The sequence below is a fragment of the Vipera ursinii genome (genome assembly GCF_947247035.1).
Source record: "Vipera ursinii genome assembly, chromosome: 2".
Classification (NCBI taxonomy): domain Eukaryota; kingdom Metazoa; phylum Chordata; class Lepidosauria; order Squamata; family Viperidae; genus Vipera; species Vipera ursinii.
The window spans coordinates 5,905,422-5,926,611 of NC_139513.1; the positions used below are offsets into that span (position 1 = coordinate 5,905,422).

Consider the following 21,190-nt stretch of genomic DNA (forward strand, 5'->3'; position numbering starts at 1 on the left):
AGCTGGAAGGGGGCCTAGAACCCACGTAACCAATCAGAGCTCATAAGTTACATTTCCGTGTTTTGCTACTTGCGGAGACTATATATGTACTTGCTTTTCCATGAAAAGGTGTTCAGACATTGACATTGCTTTTTGTTCTGAACCTTTTGCACGCAAAATAAAACAAAACTTCTTTTGATTCCGAGGCCTGAGTCTCTTGATTCTGCAACAGACTGATGGCCAAAATCTGGCCTCAGATTCTGCCTTCTCCAATAAGCAAGTGAGTTGGAAGATCGTTTAAAGGCAATTCATTAGAGTACTTTAATAAAGAGGGGTCTCTCTAAGAAACTAGAGAAGAGAGCCCAGTAGCAAAACTTACATTTTATTGTATAGTTCGTACAAGCGGTTAATTTTGTGCAGTGTAAAAGAAGGAACAAGAAGAGAACAAAAGTATTAAAACTGGAAGGGAAATGGAGACTTTAGTCAAGAGAAACAGAAAAGAAATTGTAATTCTACCAATGCCCCCTTTTAACGTGGACCCACTTCTCCAATCCTACACTATTCATATGCTGATGTATAATAAATGTTGTTCTTGCACAACTTGTCCTATCAGTAAACAGTAGAAAAAAACACAATTGTCCCATCCATATTTAAGATATTCATGCATGTAGAGAACTATCATAATAGGGGTGACAATATCAATTAAAACTCCATTCTTAATGGGTTTAAATATAGTCAGTGGTGGGATTCAAATACCTGAATAACCAGTTCTATTATGTGATGCAGGCCTGGGCCGTTCTAGGCCTGGGAGGCCTCCTCCAGGCCTCCGATGCCTAGAACGGACTTCCGGAAGTGGTATCCATGCACTTCTGGTGGGCCGTTCTAGGCCTGGGAGGCCTCCTGAGACCTAGACTGGACTTCCAGAAGCCAGCCGGTTCCCCAAATAAAGGTTAATTTAGTTGCTGGTCCTCCCAAACCAGTGTGAACCGGTTTAATCCCACCCCACTGAATACAGTCCTTGATTCATGACCACAATTGGGACCAAAATATCAGTCAGAGTGAAGCACTCATTAACTGAGACACTCATGTGACCGCTTTGCTTAACAATTGAAATCCTGGCACTCCCAGTTGTAATCGTTAAGCAGTCTTACCGCTGGTTAAATGGACAAAGAGCTGCCTCCCCAGTTCAGCTCCCCTCCGTGCATGGAAGGGAATTCCTCCCACAGGTTGCAGGATTGGAGCTCAGATCGGAAGGAGTTCAACTCTCCTTGGCTTGCAGCTCTTTCATTCGGCTCTCAGAGATGAGAAGGAGTCCTCTTGGCAGGTGGTAGCCGCTTGCAACCTTTCCTGCCAGGTTCCCCAGTGCTTCTGTGGGGAAGGCAGCAGTATGTTTGCAAATGGTGATCATAGGATCGCGGGGCAATTGGCAACTGATCGTAAATACAAGTAGGCTGCAAGCATCCAGATCATGATCATGAGGCCACAGAGTGGTGGCAAATTAGTGCTGGACCCGTATGACCCTTTCTGAGGTCATTGTAATTCCAGACCATCATTCAATAAACAGTCATCAGTTGAGGACTACCTATATTTAATCCTTTCTTCCAGGTCTTTCCAAAGAAACCCTGGTTTCACCAGAATCGGACACCATGAGGTGTATTAGGAGGCCCTTTAAAAAACATTAATTCCTTGTCATTCCTCCATCTCCCAAGCACTCCTGTAAGAGGCAGAATTGTTCATAGAGAAGCAGCTTCCTCCATTGTACCCTGGCCTGAGCTGTGATTTCCTGGAAAAAGAAAAAGAAAGAAAATTGGGAGGTCAGTCTCTTGGGTAAAGGGGAATAGATGGAAAATCTCAGCTCTTTCTGAGTCTAGCCTCCTCCTTCCTTCCCTCACTTTAAAACACAGAAACATATCCAAAGTTATGTTTGAGGGACATAGGAAAGAATTATTATCATTTATATATCTCCGCGTAACAGAGTGAGCGCCTGTTACTCGTCCCAGCTTCTGCCAACCTAGCAGTTCGAAAGCACGTAAAAATGCAAGTAGAACAATAGGGACCACTACGGTGGGAAGGGAACAGCGTTCCGTGCGCCTTTGGCGTCTAGTCATGCCGGCCACATGACCACGGAGACGTCCTCGGACAAGCGCTGGCTCTTCGGCTTTGAAACGGAGATGAGCACCGGCCCCTAGAGTCAGAAACGACTAGCACACGTGTGCGGGGGAACCTTTACCTTTATATATCTCCACAAAGAACAAAACTGCAGCAACTCTTCAGCCAGAGGGCACAGTTGACCTGAGGCAGTGGTGGGATTCAGCCAGTTCGCACCAGTTCGGTAGCTAATTTTTTGTTGCCCAGGCCCAGAACGGACTTCCAGAAGCGGCATCCACACAGAGAACTGGTTGTTCACATATTTGAATCCCACCACTGACCTGGGGGTAAACATGGCTGCAAAGTTTCTTTTGCCAATCAGTTCATACTTAAAGAGCCTTATGGTGGCAGACCAAGAAGAGATCCAGCTGGTATCCACCAAAGCTCCTTTTTTCAAAATGCCTCTTTTTGATCACTACTGTGGTAAGAATGCACTCACCCCCAATCCTTTTTACTATGCCCCCCAAATCACAAGAATAAAGTGCAGGTAAAAAAAATACAGAAACAATGTTTCACTCATAAAACTCCTGGTTCCTGCAAAAAGCGGAAATGTTGAATCGAGCCTGTTTCACAAAAAGAGCTCAATGGAGGCAACAGACAGACTAAAGATAAGGGAGTAAAATTAATTACATTTGTTTGACAGGATTCAAACCCAAGGAAGCCAGTATTTTAGACCCATTGCTAGTCTTTGCTACACAAGCTAAACAAATCTAATAACAAAGACACACAAAGCAAGCCTCCAAATTACAAAAAAGTTAGAAAACTGTGTAAGAATCATTGTGCTCTTCGAATCTATTTGTCAGCTGTCTCAGAACTGCATGCTGTTGTTGGTTCTGCTCACCAATAAACTTTTTTTTTTCTTAAGCGGCCTCCATTTTATTCCCAAGTTGGGACTGGACCTGATTTTTCTTTCAACACTACTTTTATGGAGCTTCCTCACCATGTTATGTCCAAGGCTTTCCTTTATGTATTCTTAGAAAACAGAGCACCTTCTTAGTCAGACAGATCATCCAGTCAGATGTTCCTCCTTGGGGTCTCCATTCCCTATAACAATCTGGCTGCAATGAAAAGGGGGGGTCCTCCTTTCTTAGCTTAGTTTATTTTATTTATTTATTTTAATTCCATTTATATCCCACCCTTCTCCGAAGACTCAGGGCGGCTTACAAGCTTAGCAGTAGCCTTCATTCTATGTATATGCCTGCTTATTAGGGCTTTCATACACCCCCCAAGCGGCATTATTACAAAGTCAGCTTAATTGCCCCCAACAATCTGGGTCCTCATTTTACCTACCTCGGAAGGATGGAAGGCTGAGTCAACCTTGAGCCTGGTGGGACTCGAACCTGCACTAATTGCAGGCAGCTGGTGTTACTTAAGGAGGCATTAGCCCACTGCTCCACCAAGGCTCTAGTTCTTGGGAGAAAGACAGTTTTGGTCACCATGATGTAAAGAAGATGCTAGAGAGATGTCTAGAAAGAGTGCAGGGAAGAGCAACAAAGATGATCAGGGGCCTTGAGGCTAAAACATAAAGGTCCCTTCCAACTCAACTCTTCTCTTCTCTTCTCTTCTCTTCTCTTCTCTTCTCTTCTCTTCTCTTCTCTTCTCTTCTCTTCTCTTCTCTTCTATTCTCTTCTATTCTATTCTATTCTATTCTATTCTATTCTATTCTATTCTATTCTATTCTATTCTATTCTATTCTATTCTATTCTATTCTATTCTATTCTATTCCACAAATCTGCAGCTTCAGGAGCTGCTTTTGTATTTGGGCACACATACACAGAAAACTGATGCGACCTCTGATCCCAGCTCTGAACTGGGGTTAACATTTAAAATCAGAAATCATCCACTTGGCTACCTTGTAGACTTAAAGCTGAGTCAAGGCTGAAGTCCCCACCCCCCAAAAGCCCAGATCTCAGAAGCACCTCAAGAGCGCTGGGAAAACATGGGAGAGTGAAGCCCAGAAGAGGCTCCCCAAACGGAGAGACTCAGGAGGATTTTTTTCCATCTTCTTTCAATCACCCAAAAGAGGATACTTACTGAAGAATATCCAAGTCCCAACAATCCCACACACAAGACCAGCCACAACGCAGCCAAGGATGAGCCCCAGGTTGGATTCTGGAACTGAATTGGGAGAAAGAGCAGATAATTGAAGGAGAACCCCAAACAATAATCTCAATTAGTGGAGAGACTTAATGCACCGAAAGGACTGGGAATTCCTCAAATTAAAAAGTTTGAGGGGCTCCTCTTCATGTCCCTCTAATGGTAACATGAAGACACCTTGCTAACCGTTGTTTCAATAAATCCCTGATCATAAATTAATGTTTGCAATAGTGGTGAATATCTGTGGATATGTATATAAAATCAGGGCTTTTTTTCTCATAGAACGCTCAGAACGGAGTTCCACCACCTTTTTTGGATGGAACCTTGTAGGGTTTCACTTGACTTCTCACCTCCTCTCTCTTCCTTGATTTCTAACCAAGTTACAGAATTCACTTTTCTTCGCGCTGGTTTGTTCCTGCAAAGGAGAAAGGGGAGAAACCTATCTCCCTGTTGGATTTCCACCCTCCTCCATTCAGGCAGAGAATGTAGCCTAAGAGCCTGCAGGGCGCCCCCCTTTGGAGCAAAGAGCCCCTTGGTCCTAGGGCAGGGAAATAGGTAAACCGCTGGCAATGCCAAGATAATAATAATGATGATGATGATGATGATGAAGAAGAAGAAGAAGAAGAAGAAGTTGGAAGGGACCTTGGAGGTCATCTAGTCCAACCCCCTGCTCAGGCAGGAAACCCTATACCATTTCAGGCAAATGGCTGTCCAGTCTCTTCTTAAAAACCTCCAGTGTTGGAGCATTCACCACCTCTGGAGGCAGGTTGTTCCACAGGTTAGTTGTTCTAACTGTCAGGAAGTTTCTCCTTAGTTCTAGGAAATTTTTAAGAAGAGATTGGCCAGCCATTTGTCTGAAATGGTATAGGGTTTCCTGCCTTAGCAGGGGGTTGGACTAGATGACCTCCAAGGTCCCTTCCAACTACTTCTTCTTCTTCTTCTTCTTCTTCTTCTTCTTCTTCTTCTTCTTCTTCTTCTTCTTCTTCTTATGATTATGATTATGATTATGATTATTATTATTACTCTTTCAAAGAGAAAGTCTTAATAATTTCTTCAGTTTTCAGGTTTGTCCCAACTATATCTTTATATTAGTTCCATTTCAATGTATTTCTGGCCCCCATAAAAATTAAAATGCCGCTTCCGTCTATGAAAGGGTGGAGCTGCAATCCCTTTCCTTCTCACTTTTGGAGGTTGGTTGTTTTTTGTTTTTTGTTTGCTTTTTAGGGGTCTTTTCCAGGCAATCCAGTTGTAAAATAGAAAAGATTGATATTCTCACCCAATTCCAAATACGTTCACAATCTGTTCTACTTGGGGCTTTTTTGCTTTGGTTGTCAGTAGCTTGGGCTAGTCACAGATATTCTGACTCCAACTGTTGTTTAATGATGTATTCCCTTGCTGAGACCCCTGTGCCTGACCTGGATAAGTGGATACTATCACTGCTGACAACCTTTGCCAGATAGCAGAACTCATGAAATTACCTTTTTATCATCCACAAGGACCTTTATTTGCATGCAGAGAAGATTACAGCAAACAAGATGTAGTAGAATGATGAAATGGACGGTATTTCAAGGTCAAAGACAGTAATGGTCCTACCATGTACAGGAGGCCGCATGTAATGGTGTCAGGAAGTGATAGAACATTTGAGGTTAAGAAGAAGGAGGAAGTATGTCACAAATGGGAGGGGTTGACTGAACAAAATTAACATAAATGTTGTAATTCCCAAACAACCACATGGTGGCAGCACAATATGCACTGCATAATACTTTATGGCTGATGTAACAGCACAACAGAAGTGCAGCTAGCCTTTCTCCTGCCGGTTTGGAGGGCTTTCCCCAGATCAACTGGATCAACCGTTATATTTCCGTGATTGATGGGGGTCCCCTCCTTCTTCATTGCCCCTCTGGGGCAACTTTAGACCCATTTAGGGTCCCCTGGCAGGACAAAACCAGCCGTGGGGTGCAGAGCCCCACAATCCTTCAGCCGTGTCACTACAACGCAAACCTCCCTCAGCAGCAATTTGTTCTTTACAAGAGGAAAACCATTTCAGTCTCTAATGGCAAAAAAATCAGAGTGGTAGCCCTTTAGTTTATTTTTTTTAATGCATTTCATGAAATCAGCCGCCGATCAAAAATTTGGCATTCAGAAAAAGGTTAGCAGACTCCTCCTGATTTTTGTACTTCAAGAATTCTAACCAAAGAAAATCTCTTTCGGGTGCTCAGCATAACTGCTGCTCCTTTGCGGGAGGCAGGAAACAAAGGAAGGACAGAGGGTAAGAGAGGACCTAAGGGCATTTCATCAGGATTGATCACCTGTTGTGATGGGATTTGTTGCTTCCTTTAAATCACCTGAACCCAATTCTATGGATTGTTCCCTGCAGGTCCACCAACAAACTACATGGGAAAAACCAATCAATTAGAATTCAACTTCACATTTATATAAAGCTGGGCTCCGATTTCTTTCCCACAATCCTCAAGCCTGAAAGAGACCCCAGCCTTTCACTCCCTGCAGCCTCTCACCCTTCATGGCCACGTCCAGAGGCTCCTGCAGGCCATCATGCTCCACATGGCACCGATAGCGGCCCCTCTCTTTGGGATCGATCCGGATGCTGAGCCAATAGTGGAAAGTCCCATCTGCATTGGGGGCCACGGAGCCACGGAGGGTGTCCTGCAGCCAGACCTCTCTGTCCCTCGTCCAGGAGGCATTGATCTCCTGGGGGTAGAAGCCGTGGACCTGACAGACATGCGTCTCCATCCCATCCTCCATCTCCTTTGTCCTCCTGCTCACCGTCACCACTGGAGGCTCTGCAGAAACGACATCATCAGAATTAACTCTGTGCCCCTCCAGAACCTGGAAGGTGGATGAAAATTTGAAGGGGCAGAAAATTCTCCCACTACTTGGTTTTAACTAAGGATTTAACTAATAATAATAATAATAATAATAATAATAATAATAATAATAATAATAATAATAATAACAACAACAACAACAACAACAACAACAACAACCATAACCATAATAGTAAAGTTGGAAGGGACCTTGGAGGTCATCTAGTCCAACCCCTGCTCAGGCAGGAAACCCTATACCATTTCAGACAAATGGCTGGCCAGTCTCTTCTTAAAAACTTCCAGTGTTGGAGCATTCACAGCTTCTGGAGGCAGGTTGTTCCACTGGTTAATTGTTCTCACTGTCAGGAAGTTTCTTCTTAGTTCTAGGTTGCTTCTCTCCTTGATTAGTTTCCATCTGTTGCTTCTTGTCCTGCCTTCGGGCGCTTTGGAGAATAGCTTGACTCCCTCTTCTTTGGGGCAACCCCTGAGATATTGGAAGGCTGCTATCATGTCACCCCTTGTCCTTCTCTTCGTTAGACATACCCAATTCCAGCAACCGTTCCTTATATGTTTTAGCCTCCAGTCCCCTAATCGTCTTTATAACTACAGCATCTCAAAGAGTTTGGGGAAATGCTCCAAATCTGGAAAATGATCAACCACAAGGACTCCTGATTCTGAGTCCTTCTCAGGGACTCAGTCTGAAGAACCTCTGGCAGCAAATTGAGGGTCCAAGGAAATTCCACCGTGACTACTTTGAACTCTGACTGATCTTGGGCTACTCCCTTTAGGGGACAGATATTAGACTTTAGAGTTCCCTTTCAAAAAAGTTTCTCCCTACTTTCGGGTTCTCTTCTGCTCCCTCAAATCTTTGACTGCTCTAGGCCTCTTTACAAGGGACACAACTACAATTTCAAAGAGGAGAGCGGGAATCAAAGCAAGTGGCTCAGAGAGTTTGCAATTCATGGCAGGGCACCAAATTATTTGAGGAACCACTTGTCCCAGATTTATCTACCCAGCCTCCCAGATTCCAGAGAGGCAGCAAGTTATGGCTTCTGTCGCTTCTATTTTTGGTAAGCCGAATGGAGTGTGCCTTTACTCCTATGACAACCCCATTGTGGAATAGCACTTAGACTTCTCAGTGCTTTACAGCTCTCTCTAAGCCCTAAGCCAGGGATGTCAAACTGCCAGCCAGCGGACCGGATGCGTCATCGGGAAGCCACGCCCACCCCCCCATTGCCGGCAATGGCAAAAAAACTCCGATATGTTGCGCGACGTCACGTGACGTCGCGAGTTTGAAATGTCTGCCCTAGACCCTTTTAATAATAAGTTGGAAGGGACCTTGGAGGTCATCTAGTCCAACCCCCTGCTCAGGCAGGAAACCCTATACCATTTCAGGCAAATGGCTGTCCAGTCTCTTCTTAGAAACCTCCAGTGTTGGAGCATTCACCACCTCTGGAGGCAGGTTGTTCCATTGGTTAATTGTTCTAACTGTCAGGACGTTTCTCCTTAGTTCTAGGTTGCTTCTCTCCTTGACTAGTTTCCATCCGTTGCTTCTTGTCCTGCTTTCAGGTGCTTTGGAGAATAGCTTGACTCCCTCTTCTTTGGGGCATCCCCTGAGATATTGGAACACTGCTATCATGTCACCCCTCACTCTTCTCTTCGTTAAACTACACATACCCAATTCCAGCAACCGTTCCCGATATGTTTTAGCCTCCAGTCCCCCAATCATCTTTGTTGCTCTTCTCTGTACCCTTTCTAGAGTCTCGACATCTTTTTTACATCGTGGTGACCAAAACTGGATGCAGTATGCCAGGTGTGGCCTTACCAAGGCATTGTAAAGTGGTATTAGTACTTCACTTGATCTTGATTCTATCCCTCTGTTAATGCAGCCTAGCACTGTGTTGGCTTTTTTGGAAGCTGCAGCACACTGCTGGCTCATATTGAAGTGATTGTCCACTAGGACTCCGAGATCCCTCTCACAGTTACTACTATCGAGCAAGGTACCACCTATACCAGACATGTCGAACACAAGGCCTGGGGGCCAGATCCGGCCCGCTAAGTGGTTTCATGTGGCCCGTGAAGCCATTCTGGAAACAGTGAGGGAATGGCCCCCACTGCCTTGGCCCTGGCCCAGAGACCCTCAGATCTGTCCCACTCCTGCCCGGGTCCCCATAGGCACCCTTGATGCGAATGATGTAGAGCTGGCCACGCCCACCCAGGCCATACCCACCCGGCCCCCTGAGGGCAACCGCAATGCTGATGCGGCCCTCAATGAAATTGAGTTTGACACCCCTGACCTATACTATACCTGTGCATTTGATTTTTCCTGCCTAAATGTAGAACCTTACTTTTTTCACTGAATAGCCCCAAGTAGTCCTGTTGCCTCATTGTGGGCAGTGAACAGGACACTTCCAAGTGCTTTTGCTGTCTGATCCACATAATGGCTGCATTTCCTGGTCCACTGAATCACGGCCTGCATCCAACTCTAGATAAGGGATCCAAAGGGGCCAAATCTATCCAAAATATCTGGTCATAAAGGAGGAAAGTCCAGCCTGGACCCAGATACTCACCTCTCCTCAGTAGCGCCTCCTTCCCATATGACAGGCACTTCTCTAGCAACTTCATGCAGTTCTCTAAGTCGTACCTATGCATGCGGTAGGTGTCTCTGATCTCCCAACCATCCGTTAACTGCAAAAACCCTTCTTTGCTCCCATCTCCTTGGAGATCACAGCTTGCCATGCCTTGTAGGATGTGAAGGCCTGAAAGGGGGACAAGATAATGGTTCAAGGTGCTGGTGATGACCTATAAAGCCCTAAATGGCTTGGGTCCGGGATATCTGAGGGAACACCTGCTGCCGGCATCAAGTTCCCTTCGTCCAGTGCGCTCCCACAGGGAGGGTCTTCTCAGGGTGCCACCGGTAAGAGATTGCCGGCGGGTAACACCCAGGGATAGGGCCTTCTCAGTGGGGGCGCCTGCCCTTTGGAACCAGCTGCCAGTGGAGCTCAGGACTGCCCCCGACCTCCGTTCATTCCGCCGGGGCCTGAAGACCTGGCTCTTCGAGCTCTCTGGCCCAGGCTGAGGATTAATCTTATTTTAACTGGGGTTTTATTTATGCAGGGACAAATATAATTTTTTTTAAAATTTGTTTTTAACTTTTGTATCTTGGTTTTTTAATCACCCTGTAAACCGCCCTGAGTCCTTCGGGAAAGGGCGGTATATAAATGTAATAAAATAAAATAAATAAATAAATAAATCCTCAGGAGAGACAGATATCCCCATTCTTGCAGGGACTTTGACTCAGGAGGGAGCCAGCAAGAAAAGGGACGAATGACAACTGGAAAATGAAAGAAATGCATCTATTCCCATGAAGCTACTGGAGAGAGATTGAGCCTCCCCATTCACCCTGTCCCCAGATCACAGACATTCCCCCCTCCCCATTTTCCTCCATCTTCTCCCTCCTCCAAAGGCTCCTTCTGGGCAAAAGGAGAAGCAGCACCATCGTCGTCTGGGATTCACAGAGCCCCCCAAAATCCGCTTTCTGGAGGCTCAGTGCAAAAGACAAATGGCCAGAAGTGGGGAGAGGGCAGAGGGGCCGCACCACCACCTATTTGCTTGCAACCGTCCCCTAAATAAGATTCTTTGAAAGTGAGTCTTTGATCTCAGAGAGAGCAAAAGGGGGGGTCGGAATTCCCTTCTGAAGGGAGCCCCACCAAGAGATCAGCGCAGGAGTTCAGTCTGATTTGAAGCCGCATCAGGGGGATTAAAAGAGCCTTGGTGGAGCAGTGGGCTAATGCCTCCTTAAGTAACACCAGCTGCCTGCAATTAGTGCAGGTTCGCATCCCACCGGGCTCAAGGTTGACTCAGCCTTCCATCCTTCCAAGGTAGGTAAAATGAGGACCCAGATTGTTGGGGGCAATTAAGCTGACTTTGTAATAATGCCGCTTGGGGGTGTGTGTGAAAGCCCTAACAAGCAGGCATATACATAGAATGAAGGCTACTGCTAAGCTTGTAAGCCGCCCTGAGTCTTCGGAGAAGGGCGGGATATAAATGGAATTAAAATAAATAAATAAAATAAATAAATCAAGGTGAATTTGATCCCTCATTTGTCTGGTGTGGAAACAGGAGCTTCTTAGGAACCACTGGGGTGGGGGTGGGGGAAACCTGTCACTCCCTTCCTCCCTCACTGCAGGAGGTCCTCCAACGGCAAACCGGGCATGGCCAATGGTGGGGCCTAAATGTCCCGTTCCGTCCACCAAGGCCGAGCTCAGTCTGTTTCTTCCTCTTTAGCTCGTTTTCTTATCACTCCTGGGCTAAACTGCTTCTTCTTTTTTTTTAACTTTAACATGTATTTATTTGTTTGTTTGTTTGTTTATTGCATTTTTGGTCACCCATCCACCTTTAATAATGATGGCGTCCACAGAAAACTTTGGGTTTGGGGGCAAGGGTAAAATAACAACAACAACAACGACAATAATTTTTAAAGCAATAAACGTATTTTCAAAATAACCTTTTTTAAAAAAAAAAAGTTAGGAAATCAGCCTTTAACCTGGAAGGGACCCACTTTCTTCCCCTCTCCTGCTATCGGTGGGGAATTATGGGGCAGGAGGAGCCACCCGACCCATCGCTCACCTTCCCTCTGATTGTAGCGAGTCCTCAGATTCTCCAGGTAACTTCTGAAGTACGGTAATTCTCACTGTTATGAGCTAAACCGGTCAGAGCTTGCCAGTATTGAGGAATATTCGTCCTCATCTTCTCCATCCAGGAGACTCGGGGCTGAATCTTTCTGCTGTCGCTGTCGTAGCGAGCAAAGGTCTGACCACCCATATACCCCAGAATAACAAAGTGGGGCAGCTCCTGACTGGGCTCCAAAATGGTGAAGCAGATAATCTTGAAGGAATGTGAGAAGGAGCCTGAAAAAGGACCCAGAGGAGCAGAGTTATAGGGGGCTTCAGCTGGAGGACTCTGAAGCTATGGGGCATCAGATCTGGAAGGAAGAGAGAGACCTGCGGGGGGGAGGGGGAGAGAGAAGAAAGGGGGAAATGAAGGAATAGATGATGGAAGAGGAAGAGGAGGCAGAGGGTGGAAAGAGGGAGGGAGAGGCAGAAAAGGGAAGAGAAAGCGGGATCAAAGCAGGATCAAAGGGAGAACAGGAAACCCCCAAATCTACCCCCCCCTCAATTGTACTCTTCTGTCTTCCAGCAAGGCCTCATACAGACTGCCCTAAGGAGACTGCAGTTACCCACAGGGAAAAGAGGAATTCCACCCTTAGAAGAGCAAACAATAGCAATAGCACAGACTTATAAGGGACACGGTGGCTCAGTGGGTTAGGACGCTGAGCTTGTCGATCAGAAGATCGGCAGTTTGGCGGGTCGAATCCTGAGTGCCGCATAGCAGTGTGAGTGCCTGTTACTCGTCCCAGCTTCTGCTAACCTAGCAGTTCGAAAGCACATAAAAGGGACCACTACGGTGGGAAGGTAACAGCGTTCCGTGCGCCTTTGGCTTCTAGTCATGCCGGCCACATGACCACGGAGACGTCCTCGGACAAGCGCTGGATCTTCGGCTTTGAAACGGAGATGAGCACCGGTGTTGTGATTCAGGGTCAGCCTGTGGGTTTGGCAGTTGGGTCGGACGACTCAGAGGAGGAGGAGGAGCGGGGTGTTGAAGAGCTTGCTGAGGGGATTGGACAGCTTGATGAGAGCCCTCAGCCAGGCCCCTCTCATCTGGTCACGACACAGACCCAGCTGTGTGAGCCTGACAGCGTGGATGAAGATGACCCATAGCTGGCCCTGTTCAAGGACGCGCGACGCAGGAGGCAGTCAATCAGGAGTAAACAGAGGAAGGCAATGGGGCTCCTCGGAAGGAGGCAGAGAGAAGCCACGCCCTGAACTGTATTTAAGGGGGAATGCGTGGGAGGGCTGGTTTGCTGAAGGCAACCACTTGAAAAGCTCCTAAACTCCTGTTTCTTGGTTCGTGTCTTGTTCTATTTGTTTTTGTAGCAATAAATTTGGCAGGCGTAATTCCAGCCTCTTGCCTTCTTGTAAAAGGGGTTGTCCCTGCCTTTTCTGCAGGGCCGGTGGGCAGGCTGGTACAGAACAACCGGCCCCTAGAGTTGGAAACAACTAGCACGCATGTGCGGGGGAAGCTTTACCTTTATATAATGATTCATAGTGTGTAACAGCCCGCTCTAAGCAGGTTACAGCATATACACATTGCCCCCCCAACAATCTGGGTCCTCATTTTACCAACCTCAGAAGGATGGATGGCTGAGTCAACCATGAGCCTGGAGCAATAATAATAATAATGATAATAATAATAATAATGATGATGATGATGATGATGATGATGATGAAGAAGAAGAAGAAGAAGAAGAAGAAGAAGAAGAAGAAGATGGTGATGGTGATGCCAGTCAATTTGAGTGTTCAGTTGACTGAGTTTCATGTTTTATGAATAAAAGTTTTAAATAATAATAATAATAATAATAATAATAATTAATAATAATAATAATAATAATAATAATAATAATAATAATAATGTTGGAGGGGACCTTGGAGGTCATCTAGTCCAACCCCCTTCTCATGCAGGAAACCCTATACCATTTCAGACAAATGGCTGTCCAGTCGCTTCTTAAAAACTTCCAGTGTTGGAGCATTCACAGCTTCTGGAGGCAGGTTGTTCCACCGATTAATTGTTCTAACTGTCAGGAAATTTCTCCTTAGTTCTAGATTGCTTCTCTCTTTGGTTAGTTTCCATCCGTGGCTTCTTGTCCTGCCTTCAGGTGCTTTGGAGAATAGCTTGACTCCCTCTTCTTTGGGACAACCCCTGAGATATTGGAAAGCTGCTATCATGTCCCCCCTCGTCCTTCTCTTCATTAAACTAGACATACCCAATTCCAGCAACCGTTCCTTATATGCTTTAGCCTCCAGTCCCCTGATCATCTTTGCTCCTCTTCTCTATACTCTTTCTCAACATCTTTTTACATCGTCCACTAGGACCCTGAGATCCCTCTCACAGTTATTACTATTGAGCAAGGTATCATCTACTATACCCGTGCATTTGGTTTTTCTTGACTAAATGTAGAACCTTACTTTTTTCACCATTGAATTTCACTTTGATAGATAGAGCCCAATGTTCAAGTCTGTCCAGATCCTCCTGTATCTTAAGCCTGTCTTCCGGAGTGTTGGCTATTCCTGCCAGCTTGGTGTCGTCTGCAAATTTGATGAGTTCCCCATCTATCCCCTTGTCCAAATCGTTGATGAAGATGTTGAAGAGCACTGGGCCCAGAACAGAACCCTGGGGCACCCCACTACACACTTCCCTCCATGTAGATGTGGTTCAATTGAGCACCACATGCTGAGTACGGCCTGTCAGCCAGCTACGAATCCATCTGGTGGTGATGCTGTCTAACCCACATTTTTCTATCTTATCAAGTAGTAGGTTGTGATCTACTTTATCAAATGCCTTACTAAAGTCCAAGTAAATTATATCCACAGCATTCCTCTGGTCCACTAATTTTGTCACCTGTTCAAAGAATGCAATATGATTTCTCTGGTATGATTTGTTTCTGACAAACCCATGTTGGCATTTGGTAATGACTTTTGTTTGCCAAATTGCAGGCAGCTGGCAATCAGCAAAAGGAGCCCGCAGTGCTGCATTCTAACCACTTCACCACCAGAAGATCAAAAGAAGCAAAAAATGCCACCTAGTTCCCCCAGCTTCATGAGGGGGAAAATTAAAACGAAATCCTCACCTCACAGGGGGCCAATGTGGGTTGTTAATAAAGATTTGAGGAGAGATTTTATAAAACAGAGGAGCGAGAGGGGGAAGGAGGCATACGAATGTGAGCAGAGGCCATGGGACCCTTTGGAGAAACTCAAACCCCTTGCTGGGGTGATGTGGGCAGCCAAAGGGAGAGGGAAGGCAGCAGCAATGAAGCCAGGCAGCCCCTCCCCCTCCCATCCCACAGTTCAGGCATCTGATCAGGAATGGGCTTTGAACCCAGGACCCAGTGGGGCTCATCCTCAATCCACAGAAAATCTCTCTGCTGATTACAGGATGGTCTATATGCTGATTATAGTGTCTGCTGCCTGAGCAGAGGGTTGGACTACAAGACCTCCAAGGTCCCTTCCAGCCCTATTTTGATTGATTAGATTGCTTCATATCATGAGCCCAATTAGGACATTCATGCTGTCATTCAGAGGTACTTGCAATGCACCAGATTCACTCTGCGTCCTGAACACTTTCTTCACTTTCCGCGAAATATGCTCGTGAAGTTGTCCTCCTCCAGTGCTGACCCTGCTCTCTTTTCAGCGGCACTTTGCAAATCACACACACACACACACACACACACACACACACACACACACAGAGTCACAGCATCCACAAGATGAAAAGAGCCATGGAGGTACTCTAGTCGACCCTCTACTCAGGGTAGGGACTGAAAACAAAGGCTTTTTCTTCCCCCTTAAGACCGTGGTGGCGAAACTATGGCCCTCTCTGTGGGCAGGCACGCCGTCGCCCCAGTCCTAGGCCTTCAGCTGGATTTTATAAAACCTTTTCGCTTTAGGCCTCTGCCGCTGTGTGCCAAAAAAAAGGTTCAATCAATCAATTTTAACTTCTCATGAGGAAAAAAAAGATCTCACAAAGTTGGAATTGATTGATTGAACTGTTGAGTCCCACCCAGTCTGCCGTTACCACCACAGCCATGCCCACCCAACGGGCCACGGCCACCCAATGGGCCACACACACCCAATGGCCCCCGACGATACCTAAGTGGGTTTTGGGTTGCAGTTGGGGTACTTGGTCTCTAAAAGGTTTTGTCAGGACCCACCCCAAACCACGTCTTAGGAAGACAAAATTCTTGGAGTCAAATCTATTCCAAAAAGAATCTTTACTATGACATGCTTGGTTGTAGGAATACAAGACAGGACTTAATATTATTCCACAAAGTAAACCCTTATAAAGAGTTCCCGGTTTAACCCCCCTTAACCGCATTTAGTCAGTCCCCCATCCTTTATGTCGTATCATCCCTCTCGTGGGAAAAAGGAACTTAGGACCTTTCATGTTTATTGCTCTCTTCCGTGACACAAGCCAGATGCTAGCCCCCCCCTTTTGTTTCCCCAGTTCAAAAGGCTTCTCCTTTCCTTTGAAATGCCTAATAACGGTTCAATACACATCCATTCTCTTCTCTTCGGGAGATGGCAGAATCCATGGAATAATAATAATAATAATAATAATAATAATAATAATAATAATAATAATAATAATAATAATAATAATAATAATAATAATAATAATAATAATAATAATTTAATTTCTATACTGCCCTTCTCCCGAAGGACTCAGGGCGGTGTACAGGTGGAAACATTCCATTTATGAATATGATATAAATGGATTCTGACAGGTTTGCCATCACTGCCCTAAGTAAGATGTGTCTGGCTTCTGCTTGATCCTCTCCAGCAAAAAGGAGAGACTGGCATCTGGAGGTGCCACCTTGTCCTGCTCCTAGAATGGCTCGGGGTGAGGGGCAGTGGGAGAGAAGGCAGCAAAGAGGGAGGGAGGGAGAAAGACAGACCTTCCGTCCATGGATTCCCACCCCCAGCAGAAAAAAGGGGTTGAACCCCTTAACTCACCGAGGCACATCTGCCGTAGAGCGACCACCTCCAACAACAACAACAACAGGAGCCAGCGGGGCGCAGAGCGCAGAGCCATCCTGCCCATCATCCTCAACCTTGCGCTCCGCTCTCCTGCAATCGCGGGCAAAGAGGAAAGAGGCGCTCGGGGCGATCCTATAGCGCGGAGAATCCAGAGCTCAGCCGGCGATTGGCTAAGCTCAGCCAGTAAGAAAAAGCAACGCTCCCGTGACGTCTACGGTTGCTAGGGCAGACAACCGGAGAAAACTTGGCGAGGGAAGTGATGGAAAAGGGAAGCGAAAGTTGCATCTTGAGTCAGGCGTTCAAGAATATCCCGTTCCAGGAATTCCTCGTCGTGGGGGAGGGGCGGATTTGCGGGGGAGGGGGGGTGGTGGTGTCAAAAAGAGTCCGACAGTTATCCCTTTCAGACTGCGCCCAGCCCCACGCAGTCAAGGATCAGGTGAAGGTCAGGAACCCCAAGTGATCTTCGCTTGGGATGAAAAACGCTCAAAGGCTCTTGGGCAGGGGGTAGGCAACCTTGGCTCTTTTATGACTGGTGGACTTCAACTCCCAGAATTCCTGAGCCAGCATGGCTCAGCTTGGAAACCTCTCTTTCCCCCCTCAGCATGGCTGGCTCAGGAATTCTGGGAGTTGAAGTCCACCAGTCATCAAAGAGCCAAGGTTGCCTCCCCTGTTCTTGGGACATCTTCAAGGGAAAGACCCGTCTTCCTATGGAATTGATGATGATGATGATGATGATGATGATGATGATCACTGCTTTTTTTGTATAAGAAAAAGGTGCCGGAACTCACGCATATCCTACAACCCGCCTTGCCTATCCTACAAGGTTCTATCCAAAAAAGGTGCCGGAACTCCGTTCTGAGCGTTCTATGAGGAAAAAAAGCCCTGAATTGATGATGATGATGATGCTTTTACATTTCCTGCGGTGAGTAAAGTGTGAGGAAGAGCCAGTGGGGTTTTTTTTTCCAGAGCTTGAACCATCTTCTACCGTGGTCAGCCTTCCTCTGAGCATGTTCAGAGTGGAAATTAGGCCGTGCCTGTGGGGGGAAAGGAGAGATCTTCTGCCTCCCTTTCGTGGCCCTGTATTTTTACCGATGAAGAAGGCTGAGACCACTAGGGCAGGGGTAGGCAACCTTGGCTCTTTTATGATTCAACGACTTCAATTCCCAGAATTCCTAAGCCAGCATAGCTCAGCTTGGAAACCTCTCTCTTTTCCCTCAGCATGGCTGGCTCAGGAATTCTGGGAGTTGAAGTCCACAAGTCATAAAAGAACCAAGGTTGCCTACCCCTGCACTAGGGGGAACCTTCCAACTGCTGGTGACCTGTGGAAATTAATAATAATAATAATAATAATAATAATAATAATAATAATAATAATAATAATAATAATAATAATAAAGTTGGAAGGGACCTTGGAGGTCATCTAGTCCAACCCCCTGCTCAGACAGGAAACCTTATACCATTTCAGGCAAATGGCTGCCCAGTCTCTTCTTAAAAACCTCCAGTGTTCTCGTCTGTAGGGTGATTAAACGTTAAACGTTAAATTTAAATTAAACGTTAAATTTAAAATATTAATGGAAAATTAAAATTAAGAAAAATGTATTAGGTCACTGACTGTCTAAAAGATGGAATGCTAAATTAATTAAGGTATGCATAAACTGAAGATTGTTGATGAATGCTAGGGTTTGTTTTTTTTGGATTGATTGATAGAGTAAGAGTTGTATTGGTTTGGATATGAGACAGTATATATTCAGGGGGAAAGAGAGGGAATTAGTTGTTGTAGTATTTTGAGATTTGTATTGATGATATTTAAATGTAATGGAATTATTGTACTCAGCCGCCACATTGCTTTTCAAATATGTAAATGTAATATTAGAAAATTAATTTAAAAACTTAAATAAAGGTAAAGGTAAAGGTTCCCCCGCACATGCGTGCTAGTCGTTTCCGACTCTAGGGGCCGGTGCTCATCTCCGTTTCAAAGCCGAAGAGCCAGCGCTTGTCCAAGGACGTCTCCGTGGTCATGTGGCTGGCATGACTAGCTATTTCTTAACAGTAGAAAGGTTTTTCCCAGTCGGAAACATTGCAACAGCTACTGTTCTTGTCAAAATCGCTACGAAGCCTAGAAGTTCCTTTTTTTAAAAAAAAAATCATGCAAAGCATTGCTTCTGCTGTCACTCTGACTTTTTCCAGACTTTCTGCCCTCCAGAAACATCTTTTTCCTAACTTTCCAACCAGAAAACGAGCAAACACAATCTTTCTGAATGATAGTTTTCCCCCCACCCCCACCCCAGGGTTTTTAACCATTCAGGAGAATCACATTCACTAGCGCTGTACTGCAAAAGCGAGCAAATCTAATACCTCTGAAAGGTAGAAAGGCTAGTAGTACACAGAGAGGGGAGGGGACCCGTTGTGTCGGTCAAGACAGGGGTAGGCCACCTTGGCTCTTTTATGACTCGTGGACTTCAACTCCCAGAATTCCTGAGCCAGCATGGCTCCGCTTGGAAACCTCTCCCTTTCCCCTCAGCATGGCTGGCTCAGGAATTCTGGGAGTTGAAGTCCACGAGTTACAAAAGAGCCAAGATGGCCTACTCCTGGTGAAGAGAAATAATAATAATAAAATAATAATAATAATAATAATAATAATAATAATAATAATAATAATAATACGTTGGAAGGGACCTTGGAGGTCATCTAGTCCAACCCCCTGCTCAGGCAGGAAACCCTATACCATTTCATACAAATGGCTGTCCAGTCTCTTCTTAAAAACTTCCAGTGTTGGAGCATTCACACCTTCTGGATGTTTATGTTTTGAGGATCGGAGCTTCCTTTCTTTGGCCCAGTGGACCAGTTCCCTTCTGTGCACAGAGGGGAAGGCCTGTGAATGGGCTGAAAACACCCCTGTGCAGTTTCTTGGTGGCCACAACCAGGCGAGATCGGGATAGCGGTCATTGAGCGAGGCAGCCACAAGAGTGCCCCAGTTAGTGATCACAATGACTTAGGACCCAAATTTAGGGCACCCTAGTGGTCATAAGCTAAGGACTACTTGTAGAAATCCAACCTGTTGAAAAGTCGTCAGATTTGTGTAACGTTTGCACTAGGCAAAAAAAATAATAAAAATCCAGGAAACCGTGGTCAGAGTCCCATTGAATTTCTCTGAAATAATGACTGGGCATTTTCGGCATGGAGGTGGAACTGCCGCAGCTGCCAGTTGCAAAGCCTGAAGCTAATTCGACGGAGTGGCGAGGAATGCAACTTGCTGCAAGAAGCTGACCAAGCACAACCACTTCCTTTTTCGCCAAAAGGGTGGGTGGGTGACAAGCAAACAGAAACATACCAAGAGAGAGTCTGCTCACTTCACTCAAGTAAGTAAACAAATGCAAACGCATAAGCCGGTGATCCTCAATTTACGACCTCAATGGAGCCCAACGTTTATGTGGCCAAGTGAGAAATTGGTTGTATTTTGTCCCGTTTCATGATTTTTCTTGCCACATTTGTTAAGTCAATCACTGCAGTGGTTAAAATTACTAACACAGTTGTTCAGCGAGTCTGGTTCTCCCATTGGCTTTGCTTGTCAGAAGGTTGCAAAAGGGGATCACGTGACCCAGGGGCCACTGCAACCGTCATAAATGTGAATCAATTGTTCAAGCATCCGAATGTCAATCACGTGACCCTGGGGATGCTGCAACAGTCATAAGTGTGAAAAATGGTCCTTTCACTTTTGCCAGTGCCGTTGTAACTTTGAATGGTCATTAAGTGAACCGTTGTAAGTTGAGGACTACCTGTACTTGCAACAGGAGGCCAAGTCCCTCCCAAAAGTTTAGCAAGGTTGTCTTAATGAGTATTGCAGTAGTCATCGCTCGGTGCCAAGTCTGGGTTATCACCCAAGTCTGGGTGATCAAAAACATCCCAACGTAACTGCTTCAAAAGTTCTCGGGTGCGTCTAGCATTGTGTGGGCTAGCATTATCGTGAACCAACACCACGCCGCAAGTGATGCCACAGAAAATCCCGCTGTCATGGTTCTGACAGATGAAACTCTTCAAAGGACTTTGAAACATCCCAATTGTTGGGACTCCGAGAGGTGGCTGGGCTTAGATAGGGGCCCCTGATAAATTTTTTAGCCGGTTATTTTAAAAGGTTAGGGAGGGGGAGGGGTAGGAGGGTGGGGAGGGAATCTTTAACCGGCACTCAGTCTGGGCCTGTTAGGGGTCCTGACGGGACGGGGTTGGGGGAGGTGGCTGCTGGTTTTGTGAATGTTGGGGTGGGGCTTCAAATCCCCACGACGATAGGGAATGGCAGCAGGTGGTTGCACAGAGGGACATATCAACATCTGGGATCGCGCCCCCGCTGTCTTCGAGTGGTGGCGCACTCCGACCCTCCGGTTAGCACCCTCTTACCCGGGGATGAGGGTGATCAGGTCCCTGAGCTCAGGCTGGTTTATTTTAACGCCAGATCCATCGTTAACAAGGCTCCCCTCATTCATGATTTGATCG

The 21,190-nt window shown here is 46.0% G+C and overlaps 1 protein-coding gene across 3 annotated transcripts; it reads right to left on the reverse strand.

Moving 5' to 3' along the window:
• Positions 1-386: 386 nt before the first annotated feature.
• On the reverse strand, positions 387-16,713 carry LOC310635936 (major histocompatibility complex class I-related gene protein-like). 3 transcript variants are annotated; one of them, XM_083355330.1, is made up of 6 exons: positions 16,621-16,713; positions 11,679-11,959; positions 9,620-9,808; positions 6,741-7,025; positions 4,162-4,245; positions 387-1,762 (listed from the first exon to the last, which is right to left on the reverse strand). In XM_083355330.1, the coding sequence occupies exons 3-6, from the start codon at positions 9,786-9,788 to the stop codon at positions 1,713-1,715; spliced, it is 588 nt and encodes a 195-aa protein (XP_083211456.1). In that variant the 5' UTR covers positions 9,789-9,808; positions 11,679-11,959; positions 16,621-16,713; the 3' UTR covers positions 387-1,712. The 3 variants fall into 3 exon arrangements, with proteins under 3 accessions (XP_083211456.1, XP_083211458.1, XP_083211457.1); XM_083355332.1 differs by lacking the exons at positions 4,162-4,245; positions 16,621-16,713 and having other exon boundaries at positions 11,679-11,987; XM_083355331.1 differs by lacking the exons at positions 387-1,762; positions 4,162-4,245; positions 16,621-16,713 and adding an exon at positions 6,458-6,614 and having other exon boundaries at positions 11,679-11,987.
• Positions 16,714-21,190: the final 4,477 nt, after the last annotated feature.